At 38.9% G+C, this 22,097-nt stretch overlaps 1 protein-coding gene across 4 annotated transcripts in view; it reads right to left on the bottom strand.

Annotated features, from left to right (window-relative positions):
- The window catches only part of PPP1R9A (protein phosphatase 1 regulatory subunit 9A), a 142,562-nt gene that overhangs the window by 49,341 nt on the left and 71,124 nt on the right, over positions 1-22,097 (bottom strand). For all 4 annotated transcript variants that reach the window (XM_030511039.1, XM_030511042.1, XM_030511034.1 and 1 more), the window contains exons 3-5: positions 17,534-17,666; positions 16,929-17,049; positions 11,950-12,054 (exon numbers count right to left, since the gene is read on the bottom strand). In XM_030511039.1, coding sequence (XP_030366899.1) covers positions 11,950-12,054; positions 16,929-17,049; positions 17,534-17,666 — 359 coding nt within the window. The remainder of the gene's footprint in view (positions 1-11,949; positions 12,055-16,928; positions 17,050-17,533; positions 17,667-22,097) is intronic.

The following is a 22,097-nucleotide window of genomic DNA, read 5'->3' as shown; positions in this document are numbered from 1 at the left end:
CATGTTACATTCCATGACCTTAAGAATACCATGCTGCATATAATCATGTTTAACTTGTAACTAAAATAAGCCATAGATTATAAGTTTATAGAGATGAATATTTGTCTCTTTTAGAAAACTGTAAAGCAGAGGCACTTATTAAAATGGTAAGCACGAATTAGATCTTTACACCTAGAATAACTCTAAATACAAGAACTATCATAATCTGAAGTATTTAGATATGAAAAAGAGACGTAAGGTTGTGATTCACTGACCAGAAAATTAGCCACTGTACCGTAATATGCACACTTCAACAAAGTGGCTAATTATGTATTTCACATCACTCTGGCTCACCAAATTAAGCCCATGCATTTCAGACTTGATTAATTAGACTCAAGGGCCAAAAGTATTATAACGGAGAACTATAAGTTCTATCAGCAGTAATATTTTTAAGAAGCTGGTTATGTTTCTGGATATGAGACAAATGAGGGTTTTGAAGGCTTTAAACCTCATCACGATAATACTCTCCTTGATTATTAAAGCCAGCAACCGGAAAATAAAACCCAGCAAATCTGTGATGCTGTACCACAAGCAATCACTGTACTAAATCTCAGGCCATTACTGATTATTTCTGATGTCCACAAAAAGGAGAAGAAAGACCACCACAGAAAAGCAAGGCATAAACTGACCTTGATATTCAGACACACACAACTTACCTGAATTACCAGCTGTGAAATATTCTCTTTGGTTGTGGTTAAAACAAACAGGAACAGAACTAAGAATATAATTAATATTTCATAGAATCATAGAATCATAGAATCGTAAGGGTTGGAAAGGACCTTAAGATCATCTAGTTCCAACCCCCCTGCCATGGGCAGGGACACCTTGCCCTAAACCATGTGGCTCAAGGCTCTGTCCAACCTGGCCTTGAACACTGCCAGGGATGGAGCATCCACAACCTCCCTGGGCAACCCATTCCAGTGCTTCACCACCCTCACTGTAAAGAACTTGTTCCTTATATCTAATCTAAACTTCCTCTGTTTAAGTTTGAACCCATTACCCCTTGTCCTACCACTACAGTCCCTAAGGAAGAGTCCCTCCCCAGCATCCTTGTAGACCCCCTTCAGATACTGGAAGGCTGCTATGAGGTCACCACGCAGCCTTCTCTTCTCCAGGCTGAACAGCCCCAACTTTCTCAGCCTGTCTTCATATGGGAGGTGCTCCAGCCCTCTTATCATCCTCGTGGCCCTCCTCTGGACTCGCTCCAACAGCTCCATGTCCTTTTTATGTTGAGGACACCAGAACTGTACACAGTACTCCAAGTGGGGTCTCACAAGAGCAGAGCAGAGGGGCAGGATCACCTCCTTCGACCTGCCGGTCACGCTTCTTTTGATGCAGCCCAGGATACGGTTGGCTTTCTGGGCTGCAAGTGCACACTGCCGGCTCATGTTAAGCTTTTCGTCAACCAACACCCCCAAGTCCTTTTCTGCAGGGCTGCTCTGAATCTCTTCTCTGCCCAGCCTGTAGCAGTGCCTGGGGTTGCCCCGACCCAGGTGTAGGTCCTTGTCTCTAAATTGGAGAGACATCAATTTGATAGATGGACCACTCGGTGGATAAAAAACTGGCTCGATGGCCGCACGCAAAGAGTTGTGGTAAATGGCTCGATGTCCAGTTGGAAACCTGTAACGAGTGGTGTCCCTCAGGGATCGGTGTTGGGACCGGTCCTGTTCAACATCTTTGTCGGTGACATGGACAGTGGGATTGAGTGCGCCCTCAGCAAGTCTGCCGATGACACCAAGCTGTGTGGTTCGGTTGATACGCTGGAGGGAAGGGATGCCATCCAGAGGGACCTTGACACGCTTGTGAGGTGGGCCAATGCCAACCTTATGAAGTTTAACCAAGCCAAGATTTGACTCTATCTTGGATTTAAAAAGATGTAAAAGAATCTGGAGAAATTGAAAATTAAACTACAGTAATGGTGGCTAAGAAAAGCATTCTACTGAAATTGGTGGCAACTCCTACATCTCCTGCAATCCAGTCATGATCTAATGTTTTTAAAGCACACCTGATATATGGCTTTCTGTGTATTTCCAGCTTTTATTAAATGAGGATCTGCAGACCTATGCCTCTTGTAAAAACAAAAAAGAATTTATTTATTTTTTTACCAACCATGAGAACCAGAAACATTATTATAAGACCCAATGAAATTAAAACATATTTCCATTTCTAATAGAACTTTGGTGTTAGAAAAATGTGCGAAGGCACCAACTCTGTGACACAGAACTGAAGTTCTACGGCGTGGATTTTTAGTGGCATGAGTCAATGATTTCTCCTGAAAATACCTCAGGCATTAAGTGCTCAGTTAAAAATAATTAGCATAGATTCCTTAAATTAAAGAAAAATCAAGTAAGAATACAGCAGACTCATCCTAAGAAACAAAGAATGTGGGTTTCACAGCAACAGGATTTGCTGCAACGTTTTCTTCTAACCTTTCCTAAAATATAGTTTTGTTAATAAAAATGCACAGGTAATTTCATTGTATTTGAGGGATTTTACAGTTGAACTTAAAAAATGGTTTTCCTCTGAATTTTAAAGCAAAAAGCTGCTGTGTGCTTTAGAAAATAGATTTATCTAATTTATTTCAAGATGTCTTCAATTACCTACTCTGGCTGCTTCTATTAGGCTAATAGTCATATAATTAATCCAAAGTGCTAACAGTGGTGTGAACCTGTAAGAAGGCAGTCTTATTTAGTTACAGCAGTGCAAGCTGGAATTTGTCAGGTTTTCACAAACAAGATCAAGCTCCCTTAAAAAACAGCAGCCTCAGATGCAGAGGTCATGGACTGGACGTAAAGAATTAACCTATGAGCTTCCATTACACTTTGCAGATAAAATTATTTGAAATTTAAGAGTCATAAAGACTCTGAATCAATGAATAACTTAGGTTGGAAGGGACCTCTGGTCCACCCCAAACCACCCACTTCAAAGCAGGGCTAACTTTTTCATGGCCTTGATCAGTTATGAACCTCTCTCGTGATGGGATGCAACCTGCTCCAATGTTTGAGAAACCTCATAGTACATTTTTCTTTCACGTGTGTAAAAATATCTAGTCAGAATTTCTCTTGCTGCAACTTCTGTTCACCACCTGTTATCTTGTCCATATACCAAGAAGGTCTATAAAATCCAGTGCCTCCCCTGCAACACCAGCTGCATCACCAGGGGCTGTCCTGCATCCAATCCTACCTGACTGGCGTGATCAAGAAGAATACCTTTATGCCCTTCCACTCTACCCCCTAGAGTCCTGTGACACACAATCATAATATAGTCTGTGTTGGAAGGGACATTTAAACATCGTCTAGTCCAAACCCCTGGCAATGGGCAGGGACATCTTCAACTAGATCAGGTTATTCAGAGCCCTGTCCAACCTGACCTTGAATGTCACCAGGGATAGGGAAACTACCACCTCCCTGGGCAACCTGTTATGGTGTTTCACCTGCCTCACTGTTACAAAATTTCTTCCTTGTATCCAGGCAAAATCTACCCTCTCTTAGTTAAAAGTCATCACCCTATGTCCTATCACAATAGGCCCTTCTAAAAAGTTTGTCCCAATTTTATTTCTAAGCCCCTTTAAGTACTTAAGCCCTCCTCTGGACCTGATCCAACAGGTCCGTGTCTTTCTGTACTGTGGACTCCAGAGCTGGACATGGTACTCCAGGTGAGGTCTTACCAAAGCAGAGTAGAGGGGCAATTAATATTTATACGCTCCCCTCTATCGGGCAGCCTGTAGTAGACACCAACCACAAGGTTCCCTTTGTTGCATTGGTCTCTAATTCTTACCCATAAGCTTTCAACCTGCTTGTGGCTATTCTTCAGAGGCATACTCCAGGTCTTCCTTTAATGGCACTGATGGACAAGCAGCAAAGTAATAGCTGAAGTGGCAGAAGAGCCTCAGTAGACTCTCCACAGCATTCTGGATACAAGCCTCTGAAAAGCTATGCTATCAACACTAAATGAATACTGAGTCAGATGATTAGGAAGTCATGTAAAAAAACCCACACACCAGTATTAATGCACTCAGATTAATTATTCCCACAGAAATCAATTGCAGTCTAGGGCCTCACTGACACATTAGCTTTATTCAAGAGTACTTCAGAATTAGCCAAGGGATTCAATGTTTTGGCAACTCTCCAGGTTCCGGTCCTTACATTGCTCTGCTCTTCTGAGAGAAGGTAGAGAATCTATCCCATCTCTTCCAGACAGTCTGACAGTATCCCAACACAATGCTTGCATAAAAGGTTTCCTTCAATACATGATGATCATTTAATTAGCATTCGCTATAGCACCACACAATTCTTATGAGAATGGGCAGCTCAAACACATTTGTAAATCTATGCTTTAACATACCTCAATGCAAGTGAAGCAATACGTCAGCTCCGTTCAGAAGGTACAAGTGCTACCTAGGAATGTTTCTAAAACCTGACTGCATTTTGAGGTGACATCTGTGTTTCCTCACCCTTGCTGCCATCCATGGGAAGGAAATCCAGGAAGAAAATATCAATGGCCCACACATCAGCTGCTGAGTTCAGACCATGTCCTTAATCTGGATGATTAGGTGATCCAGATTCTAGGCTAGCTGGACCACCCTCATAGCACAGTCCAGAGGCAGCTAAATGCTCTTACAGCACCTTCGCTGTGGCTTGATGAGTTATCCTGCAAGGATGAATGGTGGGTATTGCTGCCCAGCTGTTACACTGTTGTATCACATTAATCAAGGTGCACCAAAACTGGATGGGAGCTTCCACAACATAATATCATGAACTTTGAAAGAGTGAAAAAAAATAGCTAAAACATGTGTGATGATATTTCAGTTACAGGGGTAGGAGTTTATGCTTAGATGAAGATGAAGTGATTCAAAACCTGTCAAGTTGTTCCTTTTTCCAGGAAAGGAAAAGCCACTCCTAATGAAATCCAGCTCTACTGAATCTTATTAATTCACGTTACAGTTAATTTTTTTAAAAAATCTCTAGATAACTAGCAAAATGGCTTATAATTCAGCCAAAATCTTTTAAATAAAGATTTCTCTATATATTTCACACTCAGACTGTCCAAATGTGAAAATATTTTGAGGAATAACTTGCCACAAAATTCAGATTAGCAAGATCTCAGGACATAGGGGCTATGTTTATACCAGTATATTAAGCAGTGCCAGGGAATGCTCCCAAGCACTAGTAATTGATCATCTACACTATTAAATCACTGAAATGCTCTCTGAAACAGTTCAGCCCAAGTTAACTAATATTCTACCAAATAATACTCAGACACAGTCCAGGAGTTAGCAAAGCTAGGAGTTAGCTTGGATGTTTCCAATGGACAATTTGGATATGGCCACCCTGCTCTGAAAGGTAAGAAAGTTTAACAGTATGAGCCCTGATCACTCAGTGCCAGCTGGCCTCAGCACCAAAGAACAGTCCGAGGCACCGTTCATCTACTACAACAGGCACAGCCAAGGAACATAAACCAGCGAAGCGGTGATGAATGCAGTCTTACCTCACCGGTGCTACGGGGTCACAGTACTCGTGAGTAATTTCTCACAGTGTTCAGCACGCTACTCCTGGTAGTCTTACAAAATGATTACCAGCACTTGTTATTTGCAAGAGACCAGAAAGAAAACAGCTGACATTACAGAATCTTTAGTATAACCACAGAGGAATAAACAAGAGAAATTTACACTATTTTGGCACATGGGACGACATATTTCGTTTCTGCTGGGTCCATGACGCAGGTGTATCAAAGAAGCAGAAAGTGCACCAAGCACACATGGCTTCTTAAGCAGCCCTTCATGAAGTCCCAGCTCAGCAATCAGCATCGCAGAGCAAAGGGCTCTTCTTCTTTCTTCTTTTTCTCTCCTCGGCACTTGGATTCAAGGAAAAAAACCAAAACAGACAAGGAAAGGAAGAACAAAGCCAGCACACCCAGCCAGAATAAAAGACAACATAATCCAGCTCTCTGAATCAGACATGGAGTGTGCTATCTTTTGCTTTTGGGTCCTGTCTCATAACCCAGGATTGAGAAGCACTGCAAATCTCTCCTGTCTCTTCCACAATGTGGATCTGCAGTGTGGAGAGTAACTGCAAATGTTTAAAGGATACAGCTGTTTCATAGGATAAGAGGACAGGCAGAGAAAGTAAGAAGGAGCAGGAGAAAATCTGCACAAGCATGTGCACTGGAAGAAGAGAAGATGAATAGGGGAAAGAGTCACAAAAATAAAGTGGTGCTGTTCACTGTTACTGTGAGCATACAGCATTGCCACAGTGGTATGCTAGTGCTAGCTAGATCCTCTGGATGATTTCATCTGTCCTCTATACTGTCTTAGTGCTTGCAAAGACATGACTGTATAAATTACCTTTCCAGATGTTGCGATGTTAAACAAAACTAACAGCAGGCATGCAAATGCTATTTTCTGAGACAGTATATTTTCCAGAAGAAAATCAGCTCAGGGGTGAGGAACTAACTGAAGAAGGCACAAATGCCCTATCAAGTTGGTGTTAATTAAGAAGTATTTTCACTTTTCACTCTTTAACTGCTCCTTGCATAAGAGTTATCTAGCAGAAAAGACTTCATTTTTGTCTGAAAGACTGCATTTGCGGCACAGTAAGAGATAAAAGAAATTAGGCTGTGAACTGGGAGTTGAGATAAAACCCCGCTTTGAATTAAAATTGTCCAGATAATTAAAAACAAAAAATGGTAGTAAATAATTCTAAACAAAAAATGGTAGTAAATGATTCTTTACAAAAAATGGTAGTAAATGATTCTTTACTGGAACAGAGAATAGTTTATAGTGGAAAGCCCCAGGGTTTAATAGTTATACTTCTATTGTTGGAACCTACTCTTCAGTGCTCTAGAAGACTAATTACACATGGCTAAATTTGTTAATTATTTATATTCTTTATTAAGATGGGAAGAGTTTGATACATTTCAGCAAACTTTAATTAAACAAAAACTGGTAAACTCATCAGTTTAGAATTAATGCCATTCATTACTTTCAATCATGAGAAACCAAACAGGTTTTGCACAGGTTCTGTATGGTTCTCTAACAACTCAAGAACAGCCTCAGAAAGCACCATGAGAGCATCCGCTCGGCGCCTAGCAACCGTTTGGAAAGCTGAGAAAATGCTTAGTCACATTCATAGAACAGGATACGGAAAGAGGACATGGAATTTAAAATTCGCCTCACCAGTAAAACACTGAATTTGGTTAACTTCCTCAAAAGAAACCTTTCGGTGGAAAGCAGTAATAATAAAAGCATATAAGCAGCATATGAAGGACTGGGATTTTCTGATGACTCTCTCTCATGAAAGGTCCTTTCTATTTATCAACACAGTAAGTCTTCCCAGGACCATGTCCTCCTTTCCTAGGACCGAGCCTCTCTCAGAGCTGCATGGGCACAAATCTTTGTATCCAGTGAGGCAGAGAAGCACAGTTCCCATCAAAAGCTCCTGTATTTGTCCTAGGAGGGACAGAGATTAGGTAACGATGGTGAAAAGACAAAGTTTTCTCTGTAAAAAAACTAGATGTTCTCTCTTGTGGGTGTGTTCAAGAAAAAATAAAATTCCCTGAAGGCATACAACTCCCCAAGTGAGATTTCTCTGGTGAAGACATCCCCTAGCACCCTTTCATTATGATTAAGAACAGGGGAAAAGAGTGGGAGCACAGAGGCTTAACATCACCCAAGCAACTTCAAAAACTGCAGATCTGCTACTCAGCACCACGTGAGGTTCAAATGAGTTCATGAGGAGACTGCAAGCAAAATAACATAGGAGAAGCTCCATGACAGGATAGGATTCCCACTGTCAAGCTGCCTCCTTATCCTATCGCTTGTGATTGTAGGCACCACTCACAAACTTCAAGTTGATGGATTACATCTTAAATGGGGTCAGAAAAAGAACAGAACATTTAGTGATATTAGTCTGGTGCTGCCCTCTGACTGATCCATTAATCTCAGAGCAGGGGCAAAACTCCACGCTATTGAAAGAGAACACACATTTCACAGGAAAATCCCTCCTGTATATAATCAAACTCTGAAATCCACTAATATATTGGCAAACTAAATTGTTCAGCAAAATTATAAAGAAGACTTACTATTTACAGCAATTGAAATAGCATTCATAGTTGTATTTGCCAGATTAGAGTCACGAGGACACTAATTCTCATCCCTAAAAACAGAAGCCAGCTGGGATTATGAAAGAAAGCCCTGTTTTTCCTTTGTCTCATAGGCTACCTGAGTACATGTGGTGGGTGCTGATTACTTTCCTATAAAACATTATAACAAAGAATAATTGAATTTATTATCGTTGGAAAAGCTAAATTGATTGGGTCAGTGATCTTCTATTATGGTATGACGACTCTCTTGAATAGTCCAATACTTCAAACAATCGATAAAATAATCACAGATGCTTATATTCGCTCTTGTTTTTCTCCCCCTTCACCCTCACCTTAACAGTTCAAAAGGTAAAAGCCATGTCTTCATTTTCACAAATTCTTTGCTGTGTCAGCTACAGACAGTCTGGATACATTTTTCTGGCAGAAACATTGCAAAAATCTATTCTAGGTCAACGACTTCCTTTGTCAGGATCATTCAAAGTGTTCAGAAAGCTCGAAGGAGAAAAATAAATCACTAAGTATTGGTACTCCAGCTTTCAGCTCCCTAAAGAGGTATTGACTGCATTTATTGCAAAGAATTAAGAAGTAGCTTTAATGTCATTCTGTTCATGAATGTCCTTTCTTTGCACCTGATGTCCTGTAGCAAACCCTGCTACAAAATCTAGCATTCGCTTTGACTAGATTAAGGGCAAAATAATTCTCTATATGTAATGCTGTGGGTTATATATGTGAAGTAATGTTAGTGAGACGCACATAAATCTCTGTGTGCACAGGACACCTGGCAGAAGAAAGGTGCACACAGATGCTATAATCACAAAGAAAACTATGCTTATTAAAGCAGTTCTATTAAATCCATTAAATTGACACTATTAATTAGCAGACACGTGAGCATGTATGTGATTTCTCCTATGAAAGAAAGATTCATGAAGTTGCCTTGCCTTGAATTAGGTGGGGTGTGTGATTGAACACTGCCTACACACTTGAAGGTCAGCTGGGACCCCAACCACAGGAACTGCAGAAGGTATTTATATAGCAACAATCTTTTCCACTGCTCCTGCCTCCCACAGTGACATGGATCATTAATGGCAGCTGCCAGGGGAATGGCACAGTCAAACATCAGTAGCATCATTCCCTGCACTGCCAACAGGCAGGAGCTTAGGCTGGGGTCAAGCAAGGGATTTTGCCCCAGGAGATCCTCTTATGTTGTTCCTAAGGTTCTGGAGCAGTTCAGGTGCAGAGGTGAGCATTGCCTGCCAAAGAGGGTGGAAACAAGGGATTTCTCCATCCCAGCTCCAACAAAGGTGTAAGTGAGAAAGAGGATCTGTCAGAAAACAATTGTTCTCTCCACAAAACAAGCAGCAGGCAGGGTTCTTTTGTCATATAGCACAAGGAAAACAGCCAGCAAGATAAAAATGTAATTTTCTTTCATAGCTAAATTCATCAGTATTTTACAAGCAAATGTTTAAATGTACAATGAAGCCAAAATGTCAAGTATCCTGAAATCTCCATCCCCAAAGTACAGCCTTCTGGAAGCATTTCTGATTTTGAGTAGCTAAAACCAGTACAGTTCATCAGCACCAGCAGAGAGATGCTGATGAAACTCACCATTTGCTGAGACAACTCAACAGCTGAGACAACTCAACAGCCCAGGACCTGACCAGAAGCCAGACAGGAGCCTGTGCCACACAATGCTTAGCATCTCAAGTCTCGCTCCCAGACTACCATACCCCAGAAAAAACCCCCATGCATTTCTCAGCTGGGCTGTGCAAAGCAGAAGAGCAGTCTTCCTGAGGTATTTTTCCATAAAGTTTTAAGTGAAATAAAACTAAGAGGAGTTGCACCAAATTCTACCCATTCATTTCTTCTAATTAAGACACAGACATTAGTAAGATGCTGCTAACCACACAGTATGCCAGCATGCATATAGACTCTTATACATATATGTTTTATTTAGTAATATTTTATATTATAATTCCTATTATATTTTAAATTTTATTTTTAACATTATTTTATGAGGTTTTTTTATCTAGTTGTGACTCTAACGCACTGCGTCATTTATCCACTGAAAGCTCAATATCTTAAGCTTACTTACAAGGAACAATGCAGAAGCTCACACATCTCTCCTTGATAAATGAGATCTGTCAGAAGCTAATGATCCCAGCACACAGGATACGTAGTACACTTGACAATGTGAGCTCAACAACAGCGAAGAAATACTTTTTACAGTCCACTATTTTCTGACAAAAGGGTTTAGATGGCAACCAGTCTGGACTGTAATTTGCTTTCCAAGAAAAGATTCTGGGAGCATTCTGTGCGAAAATTGTTTTATGTTTCTTCCTTCCTCTAAATCCATTATTTTTCCATGGAAACAAATATTCTATTCTGTAACTTATGCAATAATAATTACACGAACTGAGCAGATTATAAATATATATAATACATACGTTTATATCAGTGCTTTCTTCTAGCTAAAACATCAAACACAAAACATACATAGCATTTTTCGCTTTGATTTTATGTTCTAAGATCCCAACTGAAAAAAACCTAATAAAATATATACTATTTTTTATAGTTAACTCAGTAGGAATACTCACAGCATGTGAGAGCCTTTGCAGAAATAGTACTGATGAAACTAAAACTGTAAATGTTACACAAAAATATATTAACCTGTAATTACACTACAATTTCTGATAACATTTTTCCTAAATAACCTCTTTCAAATCAAATCTTGATCAACCACCCCCAAGATTCTTTGCAGAATCCACATTCCAACATTATTCTTTAATGCCGTGTGGGAACAGCTATGGAATTATAGAGGAAATGTGCACGCCAGCATATACAACCACCATCTGAGGGGGACTGCATATATTACCACCAGTAGCTTAGTTATGGTTCACAAGAAGTCAACTCATTAATTACAGAATTCAGCTGTATTTCCTAGAGAGAACTTTGAGAGAGAACCCAAGGGTGACTACAGCATAGCTGCTGCTTTGCAATATGCAAAGGATATTTATGGATTTATTTTGCAGAGTTAAATCTTTACTGAAATTAATAAGCTATTAAACAGAAAAGCTATGTGACTGCATAGGTTTTTAAATGGCAAAACAGTTCATTTCTAGGGAAACACTGTTCTTATTAATTTACAAACATTTTACAGCCTTTATTTACATAAATTCAGAATTTTACTTGTACTATATGTCACATTTTCTAGCCTATTCTTTATTGTATGGATTTTTACGTGGATGCCTTTCAGTGAACCACAGCACAGCAACAGAGAGAAACCCAGAGATGGTGCAGGGACTTGGGTAGCTGAGTGAATTAACGTTACTCTCCACAGTCTGGTAGCTGTTAACACTTTTGCATCCAGTACTCTCTTCTTCTATGTGCTGAGGTGGCATCTGTGAACACCACAGTGCTTACGACCTTACTCCTCCAACCCTGGGGCAGTAACATGGCCAGTCTCTCCACTGGGAGAGTAGGGAGGAGATCAGTGGCAGCAGATTCCATCTAACACCCATGACTTTCACCATTCCAGCTACTACAAATAGTTTGAGGTCCATGGAGATCTAGACCAGTGAAGAGTCATCTTCTATGTGCTACCTCAGCTTGTTCCACTGGTCATATTTTAAGACTCTAACTCGAAACAAAAGTCTGTAATACCATAGCTCATTCCTGTCTTGGAATAAAAGGAGGGAAGACACAAAGAGGCCAAAAAACTCTGACTCCACTTGGGCATACTCACACTCCTGTGAAAAAAGCCAGGTAATCTTAAATATTCAATCACATTTTTTTTTCTTCTGAAATACTCACCTGACTTTCCCTTTGGTGTTTCTAAGAACAGTTGCAGCAAAATTTTGTGTAACACCAACCAGACTGATTCCATCCACTTCCACAATTTGGTCATTCACTTGGATCCTTTCAGGGGAAAACATAAATATATAAATAAACTGTGTGAATTGTTGGTGAATTTTCAGCAAAACTTAGCACAGAAGGATCGATTTAGTTTATTTTAAACAAAGACTTTAAACAAAAACTCAGTCATAAAACAATTGAGATAAATATGCAAAATTCATCCTTCCTTGCACAACCACATCTCATAAATCCAGCTTCAAAGTTACCATTACAATTAAAAGCATCAATCATCCAGTCTCTTTGCTTGTATATAAAAACAGCAATACAAACTCTTAAATTTGTCATATGACTTAAATTAGACGAGATAGTTGAACGGTTCTTCTATCATTCTTTCCTAAGCCAGTCTTGAAAAACAGAATAAGACATAGTTTTGGTATTTCATGCTAATGGAAAAAAAATGCAGCATTTAACTAAAACAACCTGCTCATCTGTGGAGAACAGAGTTTGTGCATCAGACCTAATTGTGACATACTCTCTTCAAATATTTCATCTAACTTGCTCCAAAAAGATGAATTTCCAGTGTAAATGTGATCTTGCTGCACCCAATAAAAATAAGACCTTCTACAGTTTTAATGAGGACTCTCTCTGAAACCAAACACCTATTCACAGTCAGTACACTGTTTGGTGCTGGAAAGGTTAGGCAGAATAAAAAACATGCTGCTTTTATCTGAAGCAAGCACTGCTGCAAAATCCCTAGAGCAGGCACTGGACTCATTTGGATTATGAATACTTGGAAAGAGAACTGCTGTACTAAAATGTCCTCTAGAAATGCATAAACTCCTATCATTTCAAAAAACCAAACCAAAACCAAACAAACACATTCAAAACTAGTCAAAGGGAGCAATTTTCAAGTGCTTACATGAATGCTACTGATCCAAACTATACAGTTTACAAAAGGTCCAAGAAATAGTTATGAAAAAATCCCATTTAAATTATACAAATATACCCAAATCAAGTAATTTAATATCTTAGGATATCATAATGATAAGACTTCTTTTCAAAGAACAACAGAGGCTTCAAAAGAGGGCAGAAGCATTTTGACTTGGAGCACTAATTTCTTTGTCAAGTCTGAGGCAGGAAATGCTTTGCAGTTCTACATGTGTTCAAGCAGTATCTGCAGTTCTTTGGACTCCATTGATGAATATGAAATACAAGATTTATTCTTTGGCAGCCTCATACCACAGAATGTCACTGTATTCTGGGCAGGATCTCCCTTCTGTATATGAGAAACCTTGAAAAAATTATCTTTGCAACAGCCTATAAACTTTTATCTTGAAAATCAAATCAGGCATTTTGATCTCAAAATCTTATTTCAGTTTTCACTGAACCATTTCATAAATACACCAATCACATTAATATATATTGTATGTCAATACTGTAAAAATTTTTTTTTTTTACTTTAGCAAACATGAGGTGAAGTCAGATGGATGCAGGAGTTCCAAGAAAAGAAGTTTAAGAAGTTGGTGCCCACTGAGTGGGAAGCCATCACCCTCTTGGCTGAAAACTAAATGGTGGAAGAACAACGGATTCCTTTCTTATGGCAGTTTAGCTACACCTCTTTACAGTGTTCTAGCAGTGCTCATATGGATACATAGCTATAGTCTTTCAGGTACGAAACCTCATGTCAGTGAACTGTTGCCTGCAACTTCATAAGTGGCTCTATCTTGATCTACTGTGATTCAGTCTGATTCCATCTGTCTTTCGGGCATATTTTGTATCTTCTTCTTTCTTATTTGTACAGCTCCTAAATTAATTTCCAACTATTTTTTATGGCCACTGTTATCCAAACCTCCTATCTTTCTATACATACATATTTTTAATTATATATAAACATACAAACATATCAAAAAACATATAATGAACTTAATTTTTCTTCAAATTATATAATTACATGTAATTTAAAAGAGAAGTTTTCTGCCTACTGCCATGTATCTTCTGTACTGCCTAGAATAAAACACTCCCACAGCTATATTCTCCTGGCTTCTTTCCTTTTCCTCGGGCACCCCCTCCCTAGCCCCACTCCAACCACAGCTCTATGGGGCTGTAGCCTAGCCCTAATCCCCCAGACAAGCCACCCCAGGCACCATCTAGATCACAATACTGTCACAGCCATGCTCTGTGGAGAACCTGCCCTGCAGAGTCCCCTCTATCAAGAGCTCAAGGTTTCCTCTGTCTGTCAAATTTAATTTCAAATATAAACAAAAAATTAGGCTCAGGTTGGCAAACCCTGAATTACAGATGTTTAACTGCTTTTATCACTAATAAAAATGGTAATTCTGACAATTGTTTTCTAATGCTCAGAACAAATCTTTGCCCATGTGAAGCAGCACTTCCATGAGGCAGCAACTACAGAAGTGAACCAACTGAAGTTACGTGCATAATTACTGCTCTGTATGATGAACTGAAAAATTTAACCTGTGTAGAGACAATGTTTAGAGTATTTTTCAAGTTAAGAACTGTGTAATGTTTCAAAACTGTTGTTCTCAATGTTATCAAAATACTTTAAAATGTGAATGACTCATCATCACAGTAACTTGAAAGAAGCAGCTATGAACTCATCCAGTTAAAGATTTTATTTTTCATCGTTAGTCTATTATTTATTTCATATTTTACACACTATTAATAATATCTCTGATTACTTATCAACATGCTTTCCTTTGGATTCATCTCAAAGCACCCTCCCTGGTTAAATACTGCCACACAACGCCTTTTGATATGACAACTAAACACTACCTGTTTGTTTGCAGCAACATGAATCAAGCCAGTGGTGCTCAATCACTGAGAAGCCTCTTTGTACAGATTTTGGGTTTCCATGGGAGGCACATACTTTATATCACGATTTGATGGGTTTTTCAGTAAAAGATGGGTGTTATCCTACAGGTAGTGTACTGTTTTAAATTGTAGTTTCAGAAGAGCCTGGTTGAAGATTGCTATGTGGTTATTCAGAATATCTGATGCAACTCCTGAAATAAAACTGTATTTTCTGTTAGGAGACTTTGTTTTGCTATCGATGTTAATGAATAACTAGGCTTTTCACAAAGATGAGGTTAACAGGACCCTTTACAGTTGATGCACTTTATTACAGAACCAGCTGCTCCTGACTGAGAGGATTACATACCCCTTTCCCGAGTGAATGATCAGTCAGGCTCTCAAAGAGAAAATCAGAGGGCTGTTTCTCAGCTGACTGAACATTCAGCCAGTTGAAAACCAACGCAAATATTAGAATGGTCAAAGAAAGATGTTATTTCATTCTTAGCTGACAAGCTCCTTTCAGATGCCATCTTGGGAAATGAAAGAAGAGGCTCGTGATTGAACATTAACTTCTGTAGCCCACACAAACATGTAAATAATGAGAGGAACAGAAAATACAGATCATCACAGACCAGTAGTGAGTGACTCTGATTTTCAACCAGAGACTTTCACACAGAAAGCCAGTTGAGAGCTTAATGCCTTCTGGCTGTGCTCAAGCATACCTTTCAGACAAAAAATTCACTTAAATTTAAGGTAATGGATGAAGTCATGACATCTGAAGGTGTCAGCTTCTTCACTTCCCTTCATAATTTTTAAGCCTGTGATAAATCAGTACTTGGCTTTCAACCTGGTATCTTATTGCCAAGATCTGTAAAGATACCTGCAAACCCAACCTAGTAGAGGGTATACTTCAGTAGTCTCAGAGCGATGTTATTAAACTTTGCATCCCCCTGCCATGTATAGTCTTCTAATTTAATTTGAGTGGGGTTTCCACAGCAGAACAAACTTTTGCTTGGTTGAAAAGTTATAGGTGTTCATCAGTAAAGAACATGTTACTGCACTACATATTTTAGAAGACAGCATCGACTTTTTAGAGTTTATTGTTACTCTATTTACCTGTGCTTGTGTTTGGTATTATATATAACTAATATAACAAATCACTAATGGTTAAAAATAGAAGTAGGAGACATACAAGCAGACTTAATTGCTAATGTATCAGCTAAGCAATATGTTATTTGTATGCAAATTTAAAAAGGGTATGCACTGGGACAAACCAATAAATTGGAAGATGCTTAAGAATACTTTTCATTATTAAATGGTTACACAGTAAAGTGGTTTTCTAACTTTTAATTCAAAACATTGGCCTGATTGTGAGAGGAATTATGCAATACACAGATAACTCTGTCCCATATGATAGGAAATATTGTATGTTCAAAAGGAATTCTTTAACCTGTACATACTAAGTATGCAATTCTAGAAGCAACCAGGATTTATATGATTATCACACAAGACTACAAACACCAATGTATTTCTTTAGAGGGCGAGATTTATGGTACAGCTTCCTATTCCAATTGATTAACATACTTTCAATGCTGTAGGGGTGAAAACTGAACTCTGGAACAGAAGAATATGCATAGTGAGAAATACAAAGTAACAGCCTGTGTTAGTAAACTTGAAAGGAGGTGTATTTAGTAAGAGTTTAAGCATTCAGATACACTAATTATTTTCCTCAGCAAATGTGGAGCAGAAGTCTTTTTCATAAGTACTGATTATTTACAGCTCGTCTGAAGCCAAAAGAACACATTGGAGATCAACACCTTTAAAATCTAAGCTACCTTCAAAAGTGATAGACAATTTTGAATCACCAGCTTTCCTTATGCTAAAGCATCAGGGTTTTCAGTAGTCATGAACAGACATCTTTGGCAAATCTGTTCTCCTTAAGGAGACTGTTTAACAGTATGCCTTCTCATAACCACATCAGGTATTTGGGCCGTACCAATGAAGTCTTCAAATTTTACAGCTTTGAGTTATCATGACATACACTAAGCAAACAAGTCTTCCCTACGAAAATCATAATTGATACTAATTATTGCTGGGAAGGTTTCCAAACACTGGGTCTGGTTTACCTGCCATCTCTTTCTGCTGCCCCACCTTCTGTTACTGTTTTGACAAATATTCCCAGTTTTTCGAGTCCTGCATCTGCTCCAACTCCCATTCCAATAATGCTTATGCCAAGTCCATCTTCATCTGTGAAAAAGCCAAGTAAAAGCAGAAACTTCTTACATTTGATTTGTACAATTATTTGATAGGTAAACATACGTGCTCTGGTTCCTCCTGGTTTCCCATGTCACTGCCATTAATACTCTTTTGCTTCCCTTTTAGAAATCTATTTAATTACACACAAAAAAATATCACTTTCACCCTTATGAAGAGCTTAGAACAACCACCAAGATTTTTACTCTTCCAGTGGTGAATGAACATATCACATCAAACACTCTGTAAAATCATGTGTTAATGGAATGTCACAAAACAATTATCTTAGGGAAGTAAAGAACTGCATGTCCTGAGCTGCTTCTTTAATTCCTTTTTGAACAATTCCTGAAATACAAAAAGCCAACGTGACTATGACAGATTCACGGAAATTCAAATTAGGTTCTGTAGGCATGCGTGGACTTCCTCAGACTTGCAGATCAGTGTCACAGGAACTGGAAATGTCACACAGACCATGTACCTTTTTCTAGTTCAACTGGGAAGAGCTCCAGTTTCTCCACACGCTTCTCGAGTTCATATTCAGCTGATGCAGCCACTGGGTCAACTTCATCATTTCTCCTGTCATAGTCTTCATTAGAATATGTATTGAAAACCTGTGGAAACAGAACAAAAATCACTCAAATACCAACTCAAAAAAGACTTCCAACTTATGAACATAGCTACTGCTTTAATCCTGTGATGTTACAGAGTTTGAAAAGGCTTTTCAAAGACAAATTTCTCTTGTTCATTCAAACTTCAGGTTTTTTAATTTGTGCTTTTTCATTCAAGTAAAGTACAAGTATGGTTGCAAAAGTCAAGTGAGTATAAATGACTGATTTTTATTGTTTGTGATTATAAATGCAGAAGGTGATACTGAATGTCTGAGTCAGTCTATACCTGTCAATATTTAAAATACTTAATTCAACTCATTAAGAATGCACTATTAGTGAAGATTCACAGACATGAAAATGCAAAATACACTGAAATTATGATCTGTATACAGTTTCTGCTTCAGTCTTTACTCCTAATGAAGTTCCAATCTGAATTCATCTAACCAAAGCTAGACCTGAAGACTACTGATCTACATTTACGCCACTAATGGATATCATTAGAGGTTATGCTCCACATTATGTATTAACTTTTTTAGGAGAGCATCATACACAGCCATGGTATTTTAACCAGGTTTACAGGTTTATTTCAGCTCTAAAGCAGTAATTTGAACATCAACTGCATTAACCTGATTATATTATTTATGCTATTTTCTATCACGCTTTCAGCATGAATACGGCCTTCAATCAGAGATTATCCAAACCTTCAGGAACTTCATACAGTCAGGAAAAACATATTTTCATATTTTAAGGGGTCAAAGTTTGCCAGCCTAATTCACTTAACTGTCCACATTTAGCAGTAATGAAAGGATACACAAAACTAGTGGTAATAATTTTACTGAATTTTAGTTCCATGCATATATCATATTCATTACTTCTAATAAAGGAAAACAAGTCCTCTTCCTCTTTTACAGGCACCATACAGAAGACACAATTATATAGCCATGTTTTTCTGTATCACTGTTTTTCTTACCACATAAACCACTGCACCATGCTATGTAGCTACATGTATATTCAGAAGAAGAAGCCTCACTTGGAGGCTTCTTAATGACTGCCCTTGAAGCAAGCATGCCAGCTTGCTGCCCAGTGCAATGACAGCAGCTGGGCTCATTTCCACCTGAGGTTTCACCTGCCCAAAAAGCTGTCAGTGCACATTAATTTCTTTTAAGTAGTAAATATATTAAAGATGCAATACAGAAATACTATTAAATACTATCATGAGTATAGTAACTGTGTTATGGCTAGCACAAAACTACTGCAAAAAACTTCCCAGCTTCATACAAAGTAGTGGTCAAAACAGAAAAAGATGTTTGTCACTCCAGGGAAATTTAAGTCCTGTATTTTACAATGTGAAGCATTTGCCTCTTCCAAGACCAAGCAAACAAATAAACGTTTTACAGGAACACACAAACCTATCTCACATTGATTTTCAGTGATACTGATGCAAGACAAAGGCCGTTTTAACTAAATCATGTTCTTAAGAAGCCTTAATAAAAATATCCAAATGCTGATTAAAATAAGTCCCATACTAAATGCTGCCCAATGCTGCTGGATATTTTATGCTGCTTTAGTATGTGTAAGATTGGAGAAAATACACTGATGCAGAAATAAACATAACAAAATGTAACAATTTACTTGCTTGAAAATAACCTGCGAAATCTACCTCCAAGTTGTGTCCACACAATACACAAACAGAAAAGCCAATCAAACAGCCAATCCCTTCAAAATGTAAGCAATCACCTTCGGCTCCTTCCCTAAGCTTCTCTTTGTGGATGCAATAACTACACCTGCATCTAGTATTTTGTAAAGATCTTGAATGATGTATTAATTTCTCCTCCTGTTATTAACCCCATTGGGTGTTTGAACTCCCAGTTAAAATGGAAAACAAAATGCAGGGTATCCATACCTGCTTAACAGCCTGACAAAGGAGTTCTGAAAAGTCTTTTGTTATTCCATGTCTTTCACAGACCTCTTACACAGGATAAGGCCTTCTTTGTGTAGTCTACCCCTGGCCTCCTGCTTCTCAAAACACTTGAAGACAGGAAGAATCATTAAGACAGTTTTCTATGTAGGCCATATCAAGCTAGAAAACAACCCACAGATTTAATGATACTATCCTGTATGTAGTGAAAAAGAAGCAGGTGCAGGACAGAAGGCCATCCTATTTATCTCTTGATTGAGATGTACTACTCACGGAAAGCATCTCTAAACCTGAACATGAGAATAGATCAAACCAGTCAGAGCCCACACAACAGCAACAAAAAGCCCTGCAGCATGCTGGTGGATAACCTTCCCTGGCAGCTTTCCTTCCTCTGGGTTGCTGTCAGAGGTGACTATGCCCACCAAGGGTTCTATACTCTGCTCTCATGAGACCTCACTTGGAGTACTGTGTACAGTTCTGGTGTCCTCAACATAAGAAGGACATGGAGCTGTTGGAGCAAGTCCAGAGAAGGGCCATGAGGATGATGAGGGGGTTGGAGCACCTCCCATATGAAGACAGGCTGAGAAAGTTGGGATTGTTCAGCCTGGAGGAGAAAAGCTGCGTGGAGACCTCATAGCAGCCTTCCAGTATCTGAAGGGGGCCTGCAAGGATGCTGGGGAGGGACTCTTCATTAGGGACTGTAGTGGTAGGACGAGGGGTAACGGGTTCAAATTTAAACAGGGGAAGTTCAGGTTAGATATAAGGAAGAAGTTCTTTACAGTGAGGGTGCTGAGGTACTGGAATGGGTTGCCCAAGGAAGTTGTGAATGCTCCATCCCTGGCAGTGTTCAAGGCCAGGCTGGACGGAGCCTTGAGTGACATGGTTTAGTGCAAGGTGTCCCTGCCCATGGCAGGGGGGTTGGAACTAGATGATCTTAAGGTCCTTTCCAACCCAAACCATTCTATGATTGTACGATTCTACATCCAAACCCAACCTCATTCATGCTGACACCAAGCAAAATAAGGAGCAATCAGTAAAGCCAGACCCAACTAAAACATTACTGAGCGAAGGTTTGACCACAAACATTTAGGTCTGAAATGCAGCACTCATGCAAACAAGTACAGGTTAAAAACAACAACTGTCGGTTTAGTTTGGAGTTTGGTCTCTCTCACAAAACATGATGAGGGAGACCTGTGTTTTGAATGTGGAACAGAGATAGATGTCCTCAAGAAAAATGGAGATACAGTCACTAGCTGCTGAAGGATGGCAAGAGAGGCAGATAAATACTGCTTGATGAAGACAAAAAACAGATGAGGGTGAAGTGTTAGGAAAAAATATGGCACAAAATGAGTTTATTTCTGGATTCCTTTTCATTATACTAACTTGTCTTGCTCTTTTCCTTTTGTTCAATGACTGGCATTAGTGTATTGTGGCAGCAGTCTCAGATTTGTTGCAATCTAACTGGATAATTTTCTTTCAAAGCATCACATCATATATTGAGTTCTTGTTTGGGGTGATCCTCCTTGAACGAGGTTACACAGAAGAGACAGCTTCTTGGATCTTGCTCACTGCTGCACACAAAAAGGGAACTAAAGATACTGTTGGTGGTGAACATATAGTTATCATTCTGTCTCCAAATATATCATGCTACTCTTATCTAGTATCTTACCTAAGCATTCAGTCTGAGATTGCAGGATCACTGATAGCATCTAGGTAAAATATTCTATGTTTCCTACCTAGCATTAACTCACCATCTTTTGTACACTGGTCATATGATGTCGCCCACTGCCTTCAACATATCTTTTGACTAGAGGAAGAAGGAGGGCATTCTTGTATGCCATTTACCTCATTTTGCACAATCACATTTAATGGTTGACTGATTCTATTAAATGAATCTCTGGGTGTTAAAAGGAAGAAAAGAAGGTTTGTGCTTGGCAATTTTTTTTCTTTGTAAAACAGTCTATCCACCATAGTAATGAACTGCTTGCTCAGTACAGTCATGAGAACTGTCACTCAAGATTTTGCATTGCTAAAAATAAAACAAACAGTTATAACTTTTTCATTAAAGTACGGTTAACTTGATTTAAGTAGATCTACTTCACCACATCTGTTGCCACTGTGTTTCCTACAGTATGTGTGTGATTTCAGACTCATGGGAATTCTCCCATTTCCTGTTATTTAACAGATTTGGTTATGCTGTCACAATGGCCAAGTATCCACTACAATAAAGTCTACCGAGCCATTACTTAAAGAAAATGGGGTTTTTTTCAGGAAAATCTCTGATTGCACCTCTCCAGATACTTAGGGGAAAAAAAGTTTCCATGGAATTCACTTGTGATGTTTACTGGGATTTACAACAGCACTTGTAAGCCAGCAACAGTGGAAATAAAAAGCCACCCAGCAGTGGTGACAACACAACAGATATCAATGCTTAATGTGTATGTCAAAACAAACAAACCCGAAAGAACTGACAGGCTCACTCCAACACTGCTGTTAAGAGAACATACTTCTGTATT

Source organism: Strigops habroptila, chromosome 1 (genome assembly GCF_004027225.2).
Source record: "Strigops habroptila isolate Jane chromosome 1, bStrHab1.2.pri, whole genome shotgun sequence".
Lineage (NCBI taxonomy): Eukaryota > Metazoa > Chordata > Aves > Psittaciformes > Psittacidae > Strigops > Strigops habroptila.
The sequence above is the reverse complement of the archived record's forward strand: the minus strand, read 5'-3'. Positions and strand labels throughout refer to the sequence as shown.